This window comes from Triticum urartu, chromosome 2 (genome assembly GCF_003073215.2).
Source record: "Triticum urartu cultivar G1812 chromosome 2, Tu2.1, whole genome shotgun sequence".
In the NCBI taxonomy this organism is placed as follows: domain Eukaryota; kingdom Viridiplantae; phylum Streptophyta; class Magnoliopsida; order Poales; family Poaceae; genus Triticum; species Triticum urartu.
Window position 1 is genome coordinate 517,525,081 of NC_053023.1, and position 18,250 is coordinate 517,543,330.

Below are 18,250 nucleotides of genomic sequence, written 5' to 3' on the forward strand. Positions count from 1 at the left end.
TTGTCTTTTTTTGCCGCGAGCTCTCCGAATACCATTTAGTCATGAAATTGTGCATGCACCTGCCGCACTCAAGCATCTTGCATCCTTTTTTTTGCTATTTTCTTATTTTACTATTCACTGGGTGCATATGAGCCCGGGCACCGAATTGAAGATCCGATTCTTATTCCGCTATTCAATCATATAGCCAAAAATAAGGGATGCAGAGTATCTTAGCTCAAGCTCAAATGAGCTCGTGTGAATTGTAAAATCTGAAACTATTTTTTTAATCTGATTTTTTTGTGTGTGGCAAACATTGATGAATGTTTTGAGTACTTGCAAAGTTTCATCATGGAATAACATTCGTGGAAGTCGTGGAAAAAAATGAACGGTCCAAAAATGTTATCTTCAAAAGCATTTTGTAGCATTGTTTTTTTTTGGTACAACTTCCACGAATGTCATTTCAGAATGAAACTTTGCAAACACTCAAAACTTTCATCAATGTTTGGCACAAAAAAATTCATATTTTTTTGATTTTTTTACAGTTGTTTTCAATTTACTGTTCATGGCAGGGGAATGTGAGCTCGAGCTAACAAGATGACTTTTCCATAAATAAGCCCAAAGGATGACTACCCTGAGCAACTTAGAATCCCGGATTATCTGCGGGTAATGAGCTGACTAACAAACGCGATACAGGCCGATATGATGCCGCAAAGGATCTCAAGCCAAACGCAACGAAAAGAAAACGCACACATAATACACTCGCGCACACACTGAGGCTAATTCTGAGTAGCCCCGTGAGGCTCGAACGCCTCACCTTGGGCGTCGACTCCATCTACCCCTCTCCAGAGAAAGGAGTTGCGAGGTATGAGGTCAATGGCACGTACCGTACGTACCCCTAATTAACGGCCATACACATCGGCCCACGGGCCGAGCTTAGTAGGCGTCCCAGAGGGACCCGTGCGACCAGCAGTGCGCGGCCTGGTCCATCTCGCTGGCGCCCGTGGCCCATGCTGGCGGCTCCAGCAGCATGGCCTCCGCCATCTCGGCCCATAGCCTGGGCGAGTCCACCTCGAACTCCTCGTCGCTCCCCCTCCCGCCCACCAGCTCCCACCCGGGGCACTCGGCTGCCCCCCGCGCCACCAGTGCTGGCTCGCCCCGCACGAGCTCGGCCGCCTCCGCCGCCGCGGCGCGGACGTCGTCCGGGTGCGAGCTCGCCGGCCGGGGCAGCCGGTCCACCGACCCCGGGAAGTTGAGCTGCGCGTCCCGGCCGCGCAACCGCAGCGCCGCCACGTCGTGCGCCACCGCGGCCATCTCGGCCGACTCGAAGCTGCCGAGCCAAATGCGGGTCTTGGTGCCGGGCTGCCGGATCTCCGACACCCACTTGCCCCATTTCCTCTTCCTCACGCCCCTGTACTGAGACTGGGAGGAGCTTGAGTTTGGCGACTGCTCCTTGCCCGACTCTTCCATCGATCGCTTCTTGCCCAACGTGTTGCGACGGAGATGATCGAAGAGTGTGGGATGCAATGCAGAAATGGATGCGATCTTTGTGGGCTTATATAGGAGATGGGGAGTGACGGGGGCACTGTTGCCACAGGACCGGTGTCACTTCATACGTACGCTGGCTACTATGTTAAGCTCATCATTTGCTTTCATGATTGGCGCGCAATAATAATGCCTTCCTGGCAGATACACTGTGGGACGGACGATGGATCGTGTGCAGTTGCAGTCTGACCACTCCACATCTTGGTGTACCGAGTGTACATGCATGCATACATTGGTGCGAAGGACAGCAAAGGACACTCAAAAGTAATTAGCGGTGCTAGCAGCAGGCTCGCTAGCCTTGTCACTAGCAGTAATGGAGCAAACGTGCACTGAAAACAGGCAACTACTTGCGAAACAGACCATAGGCATCGACGCATCGTCACACGCGCGCGCACCAAATCGGTTGTTGCAAGGAAGAAATATCGTTGTCGTTTAAAGAAGGAATTCAAGCCTCAAAGCGATCCGTGCAATTAGTCGTCGATCCTTTCGAGTTTGGTTACAAGCCGACGTCGCCAGGTTAACTGCGTGATGCTACCCTGAAAAAGAACCGCGTGAGAGCGTCTACAGCCGGACTTAACAAATTTGACTCTTCAAACATCTATAGACGCGTCCGAGTGTATCCACGAATAGTCACCGGCCACGTCTTAAAAAATGCATTCCATATCCGGATACCTTGAATTAGAAACCTCATATACATATTATTACATGCAACGTAGCGATCTTTGAGCGGAGTTTTGTTCGGTTCTGCTCCCAGCTCGTCCTGCTTCGCCGTGGTCATGTCCGGCGGCCGGCTGCGCCCCTCAGAGTGTTGGTTCGGTCGCCGGCAAGTTAGAGTAGGGCATTGGACACGAGCCAGCTCAAGCTACTCCAGGCGCCGCCATCTCCCATGCACTACTCTTCCTCGTCAGAGCCCGAAACCTGTTTGTGAACGTCAGATCGATGATGAATCCGTTCTTGAATGAGCCGACGACATCCACCACCATGTGGTTGCGGCGCCTGCACTGCTGCACCATACAGGGAGGCAGAGAATGGGACTCCTCCTAGCCGACGTCCACCGCGGCGAGCCCCGCCGCCGCGTCCCATGCCCGCTGCCACGCACGGTGGGCACGCCGCGCCATGTTTGCATTGGACGACGCCCACGATGAGTCCATTGCCTCAGTGCGCCAACAGAGGAGTTACGCGTCCACCACCGTGTTCAGACGCCAGACGGATCGTACCGCCTCCGATGAGGCAGCCATCTAGCGCCGAATCCATGTGCCATTTGGGCAGACGTAATCGATTCCCGACGGAAGCAGTTCGAGCGCGGCCGTGCACGGGCCTCCTCCCGGGCGCGGCGGAGCGCAAGCCGGATGACCATCTCCTTCTCGGTGCCGCGTGGGATGAGCTCGGGGTCGACGGATCTGGAGATGAAGGACTCAGATCCGCTGCCTGCCATGATGGAGACAGCCGGACGAAGCCGGAGACGAGTTTGGGTGGCGGAGGTGAGTGGAGGGGAGTGGAGCGAAGTGGCTAGGGTTTGGTCCCGCGAGCAGATGTGAAGAAATATATATGGGGTCGGATAGGTCAGCATGGGCCAGGTCCGATATAGGAGGCGTGCCCGAACGCCTCCTTATCCGTCTCATATTTGGGCTGCATATGAGGGATGCCGGTCAGTCCGGGCATTTGAGACGTCTGTCTAGATCAAAATTTTGAGACCGGGCGAATGTATGAGGCGTCCAGTTGTAGATGATCTGACGACTAGTGACTAGCTTAGGTCGATTGATTGGCATGTAGCCTGGTGTAGGTCCGATGTGGTATGGGTCTTTGAAGGAACAGCCTGGAGCTGGACTATCGTTCTGACTTCTTCTGACAGGCTGAGGGAGACGCGTCGAGATCCGATCGCAGAACATCATTTCTCAGGCACACGTACGGTTGGAGTAGCTTGGCTGTAGCACGGATGATTAGGAATTCATTACGGGAGGGGTGGATCCAGTCTAAATTGGGAAAGGGGTATGCATCCGTGTGGGACCCTTGACCGGACTACGACACGTGTCAACTTCTGGCCGTACGAAAGATCCCCGGCCGTACGCCCGTACCTCCGTGATCATGCTACGGTGCAATGCGGCATCCGTATGACTGTCTCTTTGGTATACTCGCTAAAACCATCACGATAGCCAGAGTATTTTTTGAGCATTATTATTATTACTCAGGAGGAAGTGCATTGCCAGTGCGGCCCTGTCCTGCAAATTACGCAAAATATAATCTTGTTACACGAACTAGGCAAAAAACATAAATTTGACCTCAAGACGAAACTATTTCACAAACTAAACTATGTTTGAAAGTATTTCACCCAGCTGACCTCTAATGTGCAGCGCCCAACAGCAAGGCGCTACACTCTTACTGTGCAGCGCCTAACACACAGGAGCCACACTGTGCATCGCCTAGCTGTAAGGAGCTGCACTACGCTGTGCAGCGCCTAACTGTAAGGAGTTGCACAGTAGAGTGCAGCGCCTTACTGTTGGGAGCTGCACAAAAGGGTCAGCGGTTTGAAATATTTTCAAAAACAGTTTAGTTTGTGAAATACTTTTACTTTAAGGTCAAATTTGTTAATTCTGCCCACGAACTAAGCACATAATGAGGAAGTGGATACACCGTCGAATCAAATGGACTAATGGAGCATCCAAGTTGAACCATGCATCTAGGCATGATCTGCTCAACAGTGTTGGCGATCAGAGCGGTATAAATACGTGAGGCAGATCCCCATGCGTGCCTGTCGTTGAATAGATTGGCATTACGCGCGTTCGCATGACTAATGAGTTAGGTAACTAATCAATCATTGCGTGGGTAGGACCTTCGAACTACAATACTCCACTACTGGTAGCATTAGGTCTGAGCTAATTATAGGAATTTTTCTGTTAGGTCCAAGCCAATTGTTTTTTTGCCTATGAAATATGAAGGACAGGATCCTACAGAATTCCTACAAAATTCCTACAGGCATAAGGTTTTTCAAAAGAGTAAAATGCACCATTAGCCCTAAAACAATTTGAAAGGTGTCAAGTTAGTCTTAATACTACGAAAATGCGCATTTGGGCCCATCAAGTTTGCTAGTTGTGTCACTCGTAGTCATATGCGCGTTGCATCAGCCTTGACTTGTAGGGGTGGTAGGTTAACCGCTGCCATGTGGCGACTTTTTTTGCACAACCCCTCCCCCTCCCCCAAACGGTCTTTGTCGGGGTTACGATCCTGACAATGAGTACTAGGGGTACGAATAAGGGGCAAAGCCTCGCTACGGCTCAGGTGTAACACTCGGTGCTTAACGAGTTCGGGCCCCTCTCGCCGGAGGTAACAGCCCTACGGCTCGGGCTTGGTTTTGTTTTGATGGGTATAGTTACAAATATTGCTCGACTCTAGCTCAGGAGGTGGAGTGCAACTTATATAGAGTGCGCCGCAGCCGCATGTCCTCCACGTCGCCAGGGCACTTAATGACATTGGTTGTATCAGTTACAAGTGTGTAAAGAGCCTCTACTACAGCAGTTACATGTAACGGTAGTCTTGACTCCGTCTTAAGGGCGACTTAGGATTCCTCTACCGTTGCAGCTCCCACGCTGTCCCTTCAACTCCAAAGTCCGAGTGGTGGTTGTCCAGCCGAGTGACAGGTGGTCGTCCGAGTGTCGTCGAGGCGTCCGAGTGGATTCCCTGATATATGCACCCGAATGCTGGTATGGTTCAGGGACCTACCCATTGGTGGTGATGGGCCCCATGTGGGTCCTATATGATGGGTCATTGTCGGTGTCAAAACCGGCGGATCTCGGGTAGGGGGTCCCGAACTGTGCGTCTAGGTTGGATGGTAACCTGAGGCAGGGGACACAAAGTTTTACCCAGGTTCGGGCCCTCTTGATGGAGGTAAAACCCTACGCCCTGCTTGATTAATATTGATGATATGGGTAGTACAAGAGTAGATCTAGCACGAGATCAGAGAGGCTAAACCCTAGAAGCTAGCCTATGGTATGATTGTTGTTCGTCCTACGGACTAAAACTCTCTGATTTATATAGACACCGGAGAGGGCTAGGGTTACACAGAGTAGGTTACAATGGTAGGAGATCTACATATCCGTATCGCCAAGCTTGCCTTCCACGCCAAGGAAAGTCCCTTCCGGACACGGGACGAAGTCTTCAATCTTGTATCTTCATAGTCCAGGAGTCCGGCCGAAGGTATAGTCTGGCCATCTGGACACCCCCTAATCCAGGACTCCCGCAGTAGCCCCTGAACCAGGCTTCAATGACGAGTCGTCCAGTGCGCAGATTGTCTTCGGCATTGCAAGGCGGGTTCCTCCTCCAAGTACTTCATAGAAGATTTTGAACACAAAGGTAGTGTCCGGCTCTGCAAAATAAGTTTCCACATATTTCCATAGAGATAATAACATTTACACAAATCTAATCTGCTGACGTATTCCGTAGCGTGACATCACACCACGGCCAAGTCTTTATTCGAATCGTTTTACTGTCCCACCTCAGCGCGTTTAGCGAGGCGGTTTCCTTGGCACGTCTTGTTAAAGCAGAGATCGTGTCCCCTTATTCCGGGATTCTCATCAATACGGGTGTGGGTAACCCAACCGCGCCATTGACTGCGGCGCTTGGGAGATAAGCGAGTTTTACCAGGCTGGTGGGGGCGCATAGTCGCGTCTGCCCATATAAGGGGACACGATCCACCTTTTCATCCACGCCTTCTTCCTCCTTTGCCTATCCATTTCCGCGCACTCGAGGTCCAGCGCCCAAGTCCGCACACCCCACCTCAACCTTCTCCAGCCATGTCCGGAGCGGGAGGCAAGTGGATGGTCTCCTCCGTCACGGAGGGGCACATCAAAAGACTGAGGAAGGCCGGATACTTGTCTAACGACATTGCGCACCGGCTTCCCGAAGAGGGGCAGCTCATCCCCCACCCTAGGCCCCATGAGAGGGTGGTGTTCCTCCCCCATTTCCTCCGCGGACTGGGCTTCCCTCTCCACCCATTTGTCCAGGGGCTCATATTCTACTATGGCCTGGATTTCCATGATCTGGCCCCGAATTTTGTCCTCAACATCTCGGCGTTTATCGTCGTGTGCGAGGCTTTCTTCTGCATCCGCCCCCATTTCGGCCTATGGCTCAAGGCTTTCAATGTCAAGCCGAAGGTGGTGCGCGGCACCCAAGCGGAGTGCGGAGGCACCATGGTGGGCAAGATGCCCAACGTCCTATGGTTCGAGGGCTCCTTCGTGGAGTCCCTAAAGGGGTGGCAGTCGGGGTGGTTTTACATCATCGAGCCGCGCGACCCTGAATGGGTCGCAGCCCCCGAGTTTCGATCCGGACCCCCTACGCGGCTCGCCTCCTGGAAAGAGACGGGCCTGTCGTGGGGTAAAAAAGGAGATCTGACCGGACTCCAAACATGCGTCCAAACCCTGGTGGACAGGAATCTCAAACTTGTCAACATAGTCCAGGTTATGCTCATCCGTCGGATCCTCCCGTGTCAACAACGGGCTTTCAACCTGTGGGAGTTCGACCCGGCGCGGCACCGAACTCTGAGCAGGCTCTTCGACACGACGTACGAAGATGCCTGGAAGGTGCTTTTCAAGGGCGCCGAGGCCCCCGCATCCGCTATCGAGGATCGCGGATTCAGCACGCAACGTCACGCTTGTGCGGTAAGCTGTTTTCACCTTTTACAGGGTATTAGTTTTTCATAGTTTGACTTCATGCGGGATCTAAGTTCCCTTACCTTTGACAGGATTGGCAGGAGACGTCCGCACAGATCAACTATCCGGCTCCTTTGCCCGAAGGCCCAGCGAACGCTCGCTTGGCGAAGCTGCTGGTTCCGGCACCTTATGTGGTGCCGGAGAAGAAGGCCAAGAAGAAGGCCACGAGGACTCGAAAGAGTGCCCGGCGCCAGGAGGTGTCGAATTCACCATCCGACGACTCCAAGGCGCGCTCCTCCCCTGAAGACGAGGAGGAGGAAGAAGAGACCTCCCCCCCCAGCGGGGGGAGGGAAGAAAAGGAAGGCCGCCCCAACCGGGGAGGCCGAAGGGTCCAAGAGGGGGAAGACCCCTCCTCCGGACTACTCCACCAACGCCGACGATGGCGAAGAGGAGTGGCCGCACAGGGCCAAGCCCCTGGCGAAATCATAAGTATCCGGATACCAAAGTGATTCATAGTATTCCCCCATTGCACAGCTTTTCCTTACGTTGAACATGATTGTGTAGTCCGCCCAAGGCCGGGCTCGACGAGTCGTTGAGGGGCTCCTTGGACTCGTCGGATGTGAATTCGCTTCTGACAGCTTCCTCCCCCACCCTACGGATGGCGCCGAGGTGGCGTCCCAACAGGTTCCAAGCCAGGAGGTGGTGGTTCTGGGGGCGCCGCGAGGCAACCTCCCGGACTCCAGGCGTAAAGGGGATAGAACCCCCAAGGGCTCCAAGTCCGGCCTTGAGCCGGACACCGCGCCGGAACCTTCAACGGTTCCGGACTCCGGTAGGTAGCCTCCTTCCAAGAGGAGCAAGCCTACCGAGCCGGTGACCTCCGTCCAACCGGAGGCACCGAACAATTTGCTGGAGACGCTTAACGGCGCCTCCATCGACGAGGAGCACCGCACTATTATGAGTGCGGTGATCGAGAAGGTTCAGTCTGCCAAGAGCGGACTGACTGAAGCCTGTGCCAGTCTTCTAACAGGCTTTGAGGTAAGTAAATGATATGTAAAAATATTACCGCATAGACAGTAGCCCCTGATGCTCTGTTCGACGTTCGGAAAGAAAATCTGAATAGAGGATCTAATAATCGCAGGAGTCTAACATAATCAACTCAATATGCGCATGCAGGCTTCGCTGCTGGCCTCCACCGCACTGACCGCGGAGGTGGATACGCTGAAGCAGAACCCGGTGCCCTTAAGCGACCAGCTGAAACAGCTGGTCGAGCTCCATAAGGTGGCCGAACAGGCCATGAAGGGCCTCATAGTCCGGCTGTGGCCTGGAGAGGCCATGCCTGGGAGCTACTTCGGGCTGGTGAGGCGGCTGGTGGAGGCCTGTCCAAGGCTCGAAGTCATCAAGCGCTCCGTATGCATCGAGGGTGCCCGTAGGGCGCTTGCCCGTGCGAAGGTGCACTGGGGAAAGCTGGATGCTGAGAAGCTTGTGAAGGATGGGCCACCGCCGGGCAAGGAGCATCGCAAGCCCGAGATGTATTATGAGGGCGTTCTGAAGGGTGCTCGCCTTGTGGCGGATGAATGTTCTATGAATGTAATTTTTCAGTGTACTCGCTCGTTTTGTCCTGTGCGCTGAAAACTTGTTCATGTGCGCTAAGCAATGCTTTTTGAATTTAAAATATTACCTTCTGTGCGGCCGTTTATCAAATTTGAGAAATGGCGAGTCGTCGGCTTCTGCCCCCATGGCACGAGTGCTGGGGTGTTCGGGATAAACATGAGCGCTCTTTTTCCCATTCTTGGGTCCTTCGAGGGAGGTGCTCAACACAACGAACAAGGCAATCAGACTATAATGCTTGAACACTCTCACTTAGCCATAGAATTCTATAATTTTAAATTTTGGCGAAGCCCCTAGTGTTCGGAAGACCGAGTTCGGGGCGCTATCCACGCCTAGGCCGGACAAAGCCGACTCCTCGCTCTAAGCGGCATAAGTCTTTAGGGACTCGAAAACCTCTCGAACAGCGACCAGCTCTTGCCTCATCATGACGGTCAGTTTTAGCTTTCTCTACTGAGGTGCTTAGCCCAGCTCAACTGGGGCACAATCGTAGTAGTTCTCCTAGTGCTACCTTAGCCGATATAACGGAACGTAAGGTACCAAAACATAGGAGCCGGGCAAACCCAACTATTGACCCAAGACATGATTCAGAGCCGATGCATATAATGCTATAAGTTCAGGGTGCCACACTTGTGAAAGTGTTCGGACTTCTCACACCATGTTGTGGGGTACTTAAGCCCCTGGCGTATTGGCCGTACCAAAGTGTACGGGTGCAACATGTCATTAATGAACATATATTCGTAAAAAAGAGGTAATGCGGTAATAGACGTAAGCTATGCATTGTTTATTTAAAAAAAGCTGCGATCAAAGCAGAACGATACAAATAGTGCGATAAGCAAAAGATGGGACTATCAAATATGTCCTTTCCAGGGGCGAGCTGCGGAATGTTATGCGAAACAGGTATACTGCTCGTTATAGAGACCACCTTAGAGTTCCGTAGTGCGGCGTAGCTTTCTGCTTCCCTGGTTGTATCGTTTGTGCGGCAATTGTACTACCGGGCAAGCCTTCCGAAGAATGGAGTCCTGAAAATAAGAGAAAATTTAAGAAATCGGCAGCCCCTAGTGCTGTTTAAGCCGCGTTTCGGGCTTGCCGTGATGGTGCCCCTCCCCCTATGCCCATGGTATTTCCAGAGCGTAGTTATGTACGCGCGGCACTGGTTTCGCAAGTTCGCGAGGGCTGGGGTTGGGGCCGCATTGCTACGCTTGCTCGGAATGTGCCAGGCGGTCTTGTTGTAGGTTACTCCGGGCGCGCTTGACGGTGTCTGGACGTTTAATGGCCGGACTGGAGAATTGCCTTGAGAGGCTGCTTTGTACTTCCGCTGCGATAGCCGCCGTATGCTCCTCCGTTCGGAGAGAGCGTTCGGTGTTTCCATTGACCGTGATGACGCCTCGAGGGCCTGGCATCTTGAGCTTGAGGTATGCATAGTGTGGCACCGCATTGAACTTGGCAAATGCGGTTCGCCCGAGCAGTGCGTGATAGCCACTGCGGAACGGGACTATGTCGAAGATTAACTCCTCGCTTCGGAAATTATCCGGAGATCCGAAGACCACTTCAAGTGTAACTCAGCCTGTACAGTTGGCTTCTACACCTGGTATGACGCCTTTAAAGGTCGTTCTGGTGGGTTTAATCCTCGAGGGATCGATGCCCATTTTCCGCACTGTATCCTGATAAAGCAGGTTCAGGCTACTGCCGCCGTCCATAAGGACTCTAGTGAGGTGAAATCCGTGAATAATTGGGTCTAGAACCAATTCGGCGAATCCACCATGACGGATACTAGTGGGGTGGTCCCTTCGATCAAAAGTGATCGGGCAGGAAGACCATGGGTTGAACTTTGGGGCGACTGGCTCCATCGCGTATACGTCCCTTAGCACACGCTTCCGCTCCCTCTTGGGGACGTGGGTTGCGTATATCATGTTCACCGTCCGCACTTGTGCGGGAAAACCTTTCTATCCACTGTTGTTCGGCAGCCGGGGCTCCTCCTCATCATCGCTATGCAGCCCCTTGTCTCTGCTTTCGGCATTTAACTTGCCTGCCTGCTTGAACAACCAACAATCCCTGTTGGTGTGATTGGCTGGTTTTTCGGGGGTGCCATGTATCTGGCATGAGCGGTCGAGTATTCGGTCCAAACTGGACGGGCCCGGAGTATTTCTTTTGAATGGATTTTTCCGCTGACCGGGTTTAGAGCCTCTGAATCCGGCATTAACTGCCGTATCCTCAGCATTGTCGCCGTTAATGCGGCGCTTTTGCTTGTTGCAACACGACCTGCCACTGCTGTCCTTGGTATCCGAATTACTAGGGCTCTTGGTCATGTTATTGCTGCGAGCTAGCCAGCTGTCTTCTCCCGCGCAAAAGCGGGTCATAAGTGTCGTGAGGGCTGCCATAGATTTCGGCTTTTCCTGTCCTAGGTGTCGTGCAAGCCACTCGTTGCGGATGTTATGCTTGAAGGCTGCTAGGGCCTCTACGTCCGGACAGTCGACGATTTGATTTTTCTTGGTTAGGAACCGTGTCCAGAATTGTCTGGCCGATTCCTCTGACTGCTGAATTATGTGGCTTAGGTCATCGGCGTCTGGTGGTCGCACATAAGTGCCCTGGAAATTGTCGAGGAATGCGGCTTTCAGGTCCTCCCAACAACCAATTGATTCTGCTGGCAAGCTGTTAAGCCAATGCCGAGTTGGTCCTTTAAGCTTGAGTGGGAGGTATTTGATGGCGTGTAAGTCATCACCGCGGGCCATGTGGATATGAAGGAGATAGTCCTCGATCCATACCGCATGATCTGTTGTGCCATCATATGATTCGATGTTCACGGGTTTGAAACCCTCGGGGATTTGATGATCCATTACTTCATCTGTGAAGCATAGTGGGTGTGCGGCGCCTATGTACTGGGCTATATCATGACGCAGCTCAAACGAGCTTTGTCTATTGTGTTCGGCCCGACCGGATTTACTATATCCGGCGTGACAAGTACCGTCTCATGCCGTGGGGCGCCCACGTGATCCGTAGATCGATCTTGTTTGCCTTGCCTTGTCCTCCAATATGTCTTGCAGGTCTGGCGCATTTTCCCATGCCTTGGTATTTTTGGAGCGGCACCAGGGTGCGACTTGAGTGGAGGGCCGAGAGGCCTCTCTGTCGCGGCCACGGGGTGGCTGGTCGGCCGCATGATGTGCTGGTGATGTAGGTTTAAGTGCTTCCTCCTCTAATTGGGGTAGCAACCTGCGCTTTGGGTAGCTCTTGGAGGGGCGTTTGAGTTCATACTCTTCGGCCGCAAGGACTTCAGTCCATCTGTCGGCTAGCAAATCTTGATCAGCTCTAAGCTGTTGCTATTTTTTCTTGAGGCTGCTCGCCGTGGCCATAAGCCTGCGTTTGAAACGCTCTTGTTCGACGGGATCCTCCGGCACGACAAACTCGTCGTCGTCGAGGCTTGCCTCGTCTTCGGAGGGAGGCATGTAATTATCGTCCTCGACCTCTCTGTCTGCCGCTCTCTCATGAGGGCTGGCTTCTCTATCCTCCTGTGCTGAATCTTGCTGGAGGTGGTTGACTTCAGCACTGTCCGGGGTGTTATTATCCCCCGTGCCGGAATCACCGTTTTTGTTTTGGCGGGATTTAGAGCGGCGCCGCTGACGCCGGCGCTTAGGCTGCTTCTTGGAGGGGTCATCCTCCGCTGTTCCATCGCCATTGCCTTCTTTTGGGGTGTCCACCATGTATATATCATACGACGAGGTGGCCTTCCAGTGCCCTATAGGCGCTGGTTCTTGATCGTCTCCTGCATCGGCGTCCATACCGTCGATGTCTTTGGAGTCGAAGTCGAGCATGTCGGTTAAATCATCGACAGTGGCTATGAAGTGGGTGGTGGGTGGGCTTTGAATTTCTTCATCATCCGCATCCCAACCTTGTCAACCATAGTCCGGCCAGGGCTCTCCTGACAAAGAGAGAGACTTTAGTGAATTCAGAATATCGCCGAAGGGCGAGTGCTGAACGATGTCCGCGGCGGTGAACTCCATGATCGGCGCCCAATCGGGTTCGATCGATCGGGGTGCGGAGGGCTCGGAGTCTGGAGAGGAGTCCGGCTCCTTGGAGTCACGGGCTTCGCAGAGAACAGGGCTGGTGTTCGGCTCGATCACCGTAGAAATTGCAGCCCCCGAGGCGGTGTCTAACCACCCATCCTCATTGGTGTGATCGGCTCCGAGCTAGGGGTCGGAGCGGACACATGTGCGGCCTCCAGGCACTGTTCGGCGGCAGAGCTAAATCATGCCCGTCGTGACAGTGCGGCGCGCTTGGCTGTGGCTCGAATCTGTCGAAGATCAAGTCTCCGCGGATGTCGGTCGTGTAGTTCAAACTTCCAAATCTGACCTGATGGCCAGGGGCGTAGCTTTCGATCTGCTCTAGATGACCAAACGAATTGGCCCGCAGTGTAAAGCCGCCGAATACGAAGATCTGTCCGGGGAGAAAAGTCTCACCCTGGATCGCATCGCTGTTGATGATCGGAGAAGCCATCGGGCCTAAAAGCGACGACACAGAGGAACTCTCAATGAAAGCACCAATGTCGGTGTCAAAACCGGCGGATCTCGGGTAGGGGGTCCCGAACTGTGCGTCTAGGTCGGATGGTAACAGGAGGCAGGGGACACAAAGTTTTACCCAGGTTCAGGCCCTCTTGATGGAGGTAAAACCCTACGTCCTGCTTGATTAATATTGATGATATGGGTAGTACAAGAGTAGATCTACCACGAGATCAGAGAGGCTAAACCCTAGAAGCTAGCCTATGGTATGATTGTTGTTCGTCCTACGGACTAAAACTCTCCGGTTTATATAGACACCGGAGAGGGCTAGGGTTACACAGAGTCGGTTACAATGGTAGGAGATCTACATATCCGTATCGCCAAGCCTGCCTTCCACGCCAAGGAAAGTCCCTTCGGGACATGGGACGAAGTCTTCAATCTTGTATCTTCATAGTCCAGGAGTCCGGCCGAAGGTATAGTATGGCCATTCGGACACCCCCTAATCCAGGACTCCCTCAGTCATTGACTCTACCTGTAATAGGTGACCTCATCATCAGCCCCTGAATCGGTTGAGGTTTCGTAGGACGAGCGAACCGATCTTTTGGTTAAGTCCGAGTGCTGCTGGGGCACTCGGAATACGTTTTCGAGTCGTGGCTCGCTGCTCCTTAGACAAAAACACAACGGATTCTGGACTATAAGTTTTCCCAGATGACCGGGTGTTGTTGATCGCTGAGAAAAACCTGGTGGCATTCATTTGTCTCTCGGAGGAGATAGACTTGGAGCCCAAGTGAGAGCGTGCCATTACAACTCGAGTGGCGACGCCGGCGCGTGGTCTGATTCTCCGGAGACATGCCACTCCTTATCCCAGGGGAACGCCAGCGCAGGCCCTCTATGAGTCCAGGTTTACGAGTCATGCACCTTGGAGCCTATTGAAAGTGTCAAGTCAACCCGTAGAAGGGCGTCAAGCTCGCCTCATACTAATCCTGAAGAAGACTTCAGTCGGATGTTTAACACGGTCGAGTGCATGGGTCCCCGCGGAGGGTGGTCAGTTGGACTGACGTGAGTCCCTTAGGAAAGGAGCATCAGGCAATCAACCAGATCGATTTGCGAAATCTCGGGATTTGAATATGTGTGTGCGCGCGGAAGCGGTAACGGCATGCGTTAGTGGGGAATGTGGAGCATGACGCCTCGATTTTCTGCCCACAAAATCCGCCATGTGTCATGTTTTCCATGTGGAATGCTCTACTGCAGGCACCGTTGATTCAGAGATCTGCGATGTGGGATCCGCCGCATGATTTTTTAAGGAAATATGCCCTATAGGCAATAATAAAGTTGTTATTTATATTTCCTTATATCATGATAAGTTTTTATTATTCATGCTAGAATTGTATTAACCGGAAACTTAGTAATGTGTGAATACATAGACAAACAGAGTGTCCCTAGTATGTCTCTACTTGACTAGCTCGTTAATCAAAGATGGTTAAGTTTCCTAGCCAGAGACATGTGTTGTCATTTGATGAACGGGATCACATCATTAGAGAATGATGTGATGGACAAGACCCAGCTGTTAGCTTAGCATAATGATCGTTTAGTTTTTCTGCTATTGCTTTCTTCATGACTTATAAATTTTCCTCAGACTATGAGATTATGCAACTCTCGAATACCGGAGGAACACCTTGTGTGCTATCAAACATCTCAACATAACTGGGTGATTATAAAGATGCTCTACAGGTGTCTCCGATGGTGTTTGTTGAGTTGGCATAGATCGAGATTAGGATTTGTCACTCTGATTGTTGGAGAGGTATCTCTGGGCCCTCTCGGTAAAGCACATCACTATGAGTCTTGCAAGCAACGTGACTAATGAGTTAGTCACGGGATGATGCATTACGGTACGAGTAAAGAGACTTGCCAGTAACGAGATTGAACTAGGTATGATGATACCGACGATCGAATCTCGGGCAAGTAACATACCAATGACAAAGGGAACAACGTATGTTGTTATGCGGTTTGACCAAGAAAGATCTCCGTAGAATATGTAGGAACCAATATGAGCATCCAGGTTCCGCTATTGGTTATTGACCGAAGATATGTCTCGGTCATGTCTACATAGTTCTTGAACCCGTAGGGTCCGCACGCTTAATGTTCGATGACGATTTGAATTATGAGTTATGTGATTTGATGAACCAAAGGTTGTTCGGAGTCCCAGATGAGATCACGGACATGACGAGGAGTCTCGAAATGGTCGAGACATAAAGATTGATATATTGGAAGGTTATGTTTGGACATCGGAATAGTTTCAGAAAGGTTCGGACATTTTCCGGAGTACCGGGAGGTTACCGGAACCACCCGGGGGGTTAATGGGCCTTCATGGGCCCTTTATGTAATGCCCTCGATGCGGCTATATCTCCCACGTGTCGAAGCACGACTTAGAGGCATAACCGCATTGAAAGCAATGTCGCAAGTGAGGTAATCTTCGCAAACAACCCATGTACATAAATAAAGGGGAAAGGTACATAGTTGGCTTACACTCGCCACGTCACACAAATACATAAATACGTCATTACATTCATCCAATACACTCAAGGTCCGACTACGGAACCAAAATAAAGATTAACCCCCAAATGCGACAAAGTCCCCGATCGCCCCAACTTGGCATCTCTACTGATCATCTGGGAAAGACACATAGTAACGATGAGAGTCTTCATCGAACTCCCACTTGAGCTCGGTCATATCATCTGGAACGGTATCATCGGTCCCTGCATCTGGTTTTGGAAGTAATCTATGAGTCACGGGGACTCAACAATCTCACACCCTCGTGATCAAGACTATTTAAGCTTATAGGTAAGGTAAAGGTATGATGTGGAGCTGCAGCAAGCGACTAGCATATATGGTGGCTAACATATTCGCAAAAGAGAGCGAGAAGAAAAGGCAAAAGCACGGTCGAACAACTATGATCAATAAGTGATCCTAGGACAACCTACGTCAAGCATTACTCCAACACCGTGTTCACTTCTCGGACTCCGCCGAGAAGAGACCATCACAGTTACACACGCGGTGGATGCATTTTAATTAAGTTAAGTTTCAGGTTATCTACAACCGGACATTAACAAATTCCCATCTGCCCATAACCGCAGGCACGACTTTCGAAAGTTCAAATCCCTGCAGGGGAGTCCCAACTTAGCCCATCACAAGCTCTCACGGTCAACGAAGGATATTCCTTCTCCCAAGACAATCCAATCAGACTCGGCATCCCGGTTACAAGACATCCTCGACAATGGTAAAACTAAACTAGCAAAGCCGCCCGAATGTGCCGACAAATCCCGATAGGAGCTGCACATATCTCGTTCTCAGGGCACACTTAGATGAGCCAGACGTCGGGTAGGCCAGCCCAGAGTTGCCCCTGGTAGCCCCGGACATCGCTCGGTTGGACCAACACTTAGAGAAGCACTGGCCCGGGGGGTTAAATTAAAGATGACCCTTGAGTCCACGAAACCCAAGGGAAAAAGGCTAAGGTGGCGAATGGTAAAACCAATGTTGGGCCATGCTAGAAGAGTTTTATTCAAGGCGAACTGTCAAGGGGTTCCCATTATAACCCAACCGTGTAAGGAACGCAAAATCCGGGAACATAACACCGATATGACGGAAACTAGGGCGGCAAGAGTGGAACAAAACACTAGGCATAAGGCCGAGCCTTCCACCCTTTACCAAGTATATAGGTGCATTAAGATAACAAGATAATATTGTGATATCCCAATAATAAACATGTTCCAACAAGGAACGATCTCCAAACTTCACCTGCAACTAGCAACACTATAAGAGGGGCTGAGCAAAGCGGTAACATAGCCAAACAACGGTTTGCTAGGACATGGTGGGTTAGAGGATCATGGCAAAATGGGAGGCATGATAAGCAAGTGCTAGGTATCGTAGCATAGGAATTACAAAAGATCGAGCATCTAGCAAGCAAAGATAGAAGTGATTTCAAGGGTATGGTCATCTTGCGTGCAAAGTTCTCAGAGTTGCCTTGATCCTCGTAAACAAACTCAATGGGCTCCCCATTCATGAACTCGTCTCCCGGCTCTACCCAAACAAGAACAACAAGCAAAAGGAGCACAATCAACCATGTGCAATGCTCAAGCAACATGATGCAAACATGGTATGATATGCGGGATGCGGTATGCGATGCATATGCAAGATTTGGAAGGAATGATTGAAACTGGCCTCAACATGGAAAACCAAGGGTGCCACTGGAAAGGTGAGTTGATTTCGGTCGAAATCGATATAAAGATCACCGGAATCGGATGCACGGTTTGGAAATGGCAAGCAAAACAAATATGGCACCGGTCTGCGATAATCAGCAACTAGCCATCTAAATGCATCAAGATAAATATGCTACAGCACTCAAACATGACAGAAAAATATATGGCAGGGATCCACTCATGAAGCTTGACAAAAGATGAACACTGAGCTACGGCTAATTCACTCATTAACAGGTTCAAACAAGCATGGCAAACGTGCAAAAGATAACAGGTTTCAGACTTAGTGAAATTAACAGCAAGTCAGGAATTTATCATCAGGAAGAAATCTTACGAGCATGATAACTACATGCTATAGGAACATATCATGGCAAAGCAAGGCATGGAATGAAGCTACTCTAAGCATATAACAAAAGTCCCTTAGTGACAATGAGCCAAAAGGGATCAGAAAATACAATTGCAAGCATGTGAACATAGCAAAACATAAACAGATTCAGACTTAGTGAAAAACTGGAGCATGCAAAACAGTTAACAAGTAGGCATGTTTACGAGCTCGATGCACTCACTACAACGCATGGCATGACAATCTAAGTATACACCCATCAAGAAGACATGGCATAGAAGCTAGACATCGCAAGAACAACAACATAGCATGCACGGATCAACAACAACAAGCTTGGCAAAATTGCAAAACATGTTAACAATCTGCCAGGAACATTTTATAGAAAAAGTAGAG

General features: G+C 51.1%; 1 protein-coding gene across 1 annotated transcript; it reads right to left on the reverse strand.

Annotated features, from left to right (window-relative positions):
- Nucleotides 1-566: 566 nt before the first annotated feature.
- LOC125541745 (ethylene-responsive transcription factor ERF022-like) lies at nt 567-1,554 on the reverse strand. Its single transcript, XM_048705086.1, has one exon. It carries the CDS (start codon nt 1,444-1,446, stop codon nt 913-915), a length of 534 nt encoding a protein of 177 aa, XP_048561043.1. The 5' UTR covers nt 1,447-1,554; the 3' UTR covers nt 567-912.
- Nucleotides 1,555-18,250: the final 16,696 nt, after the last annotated feature.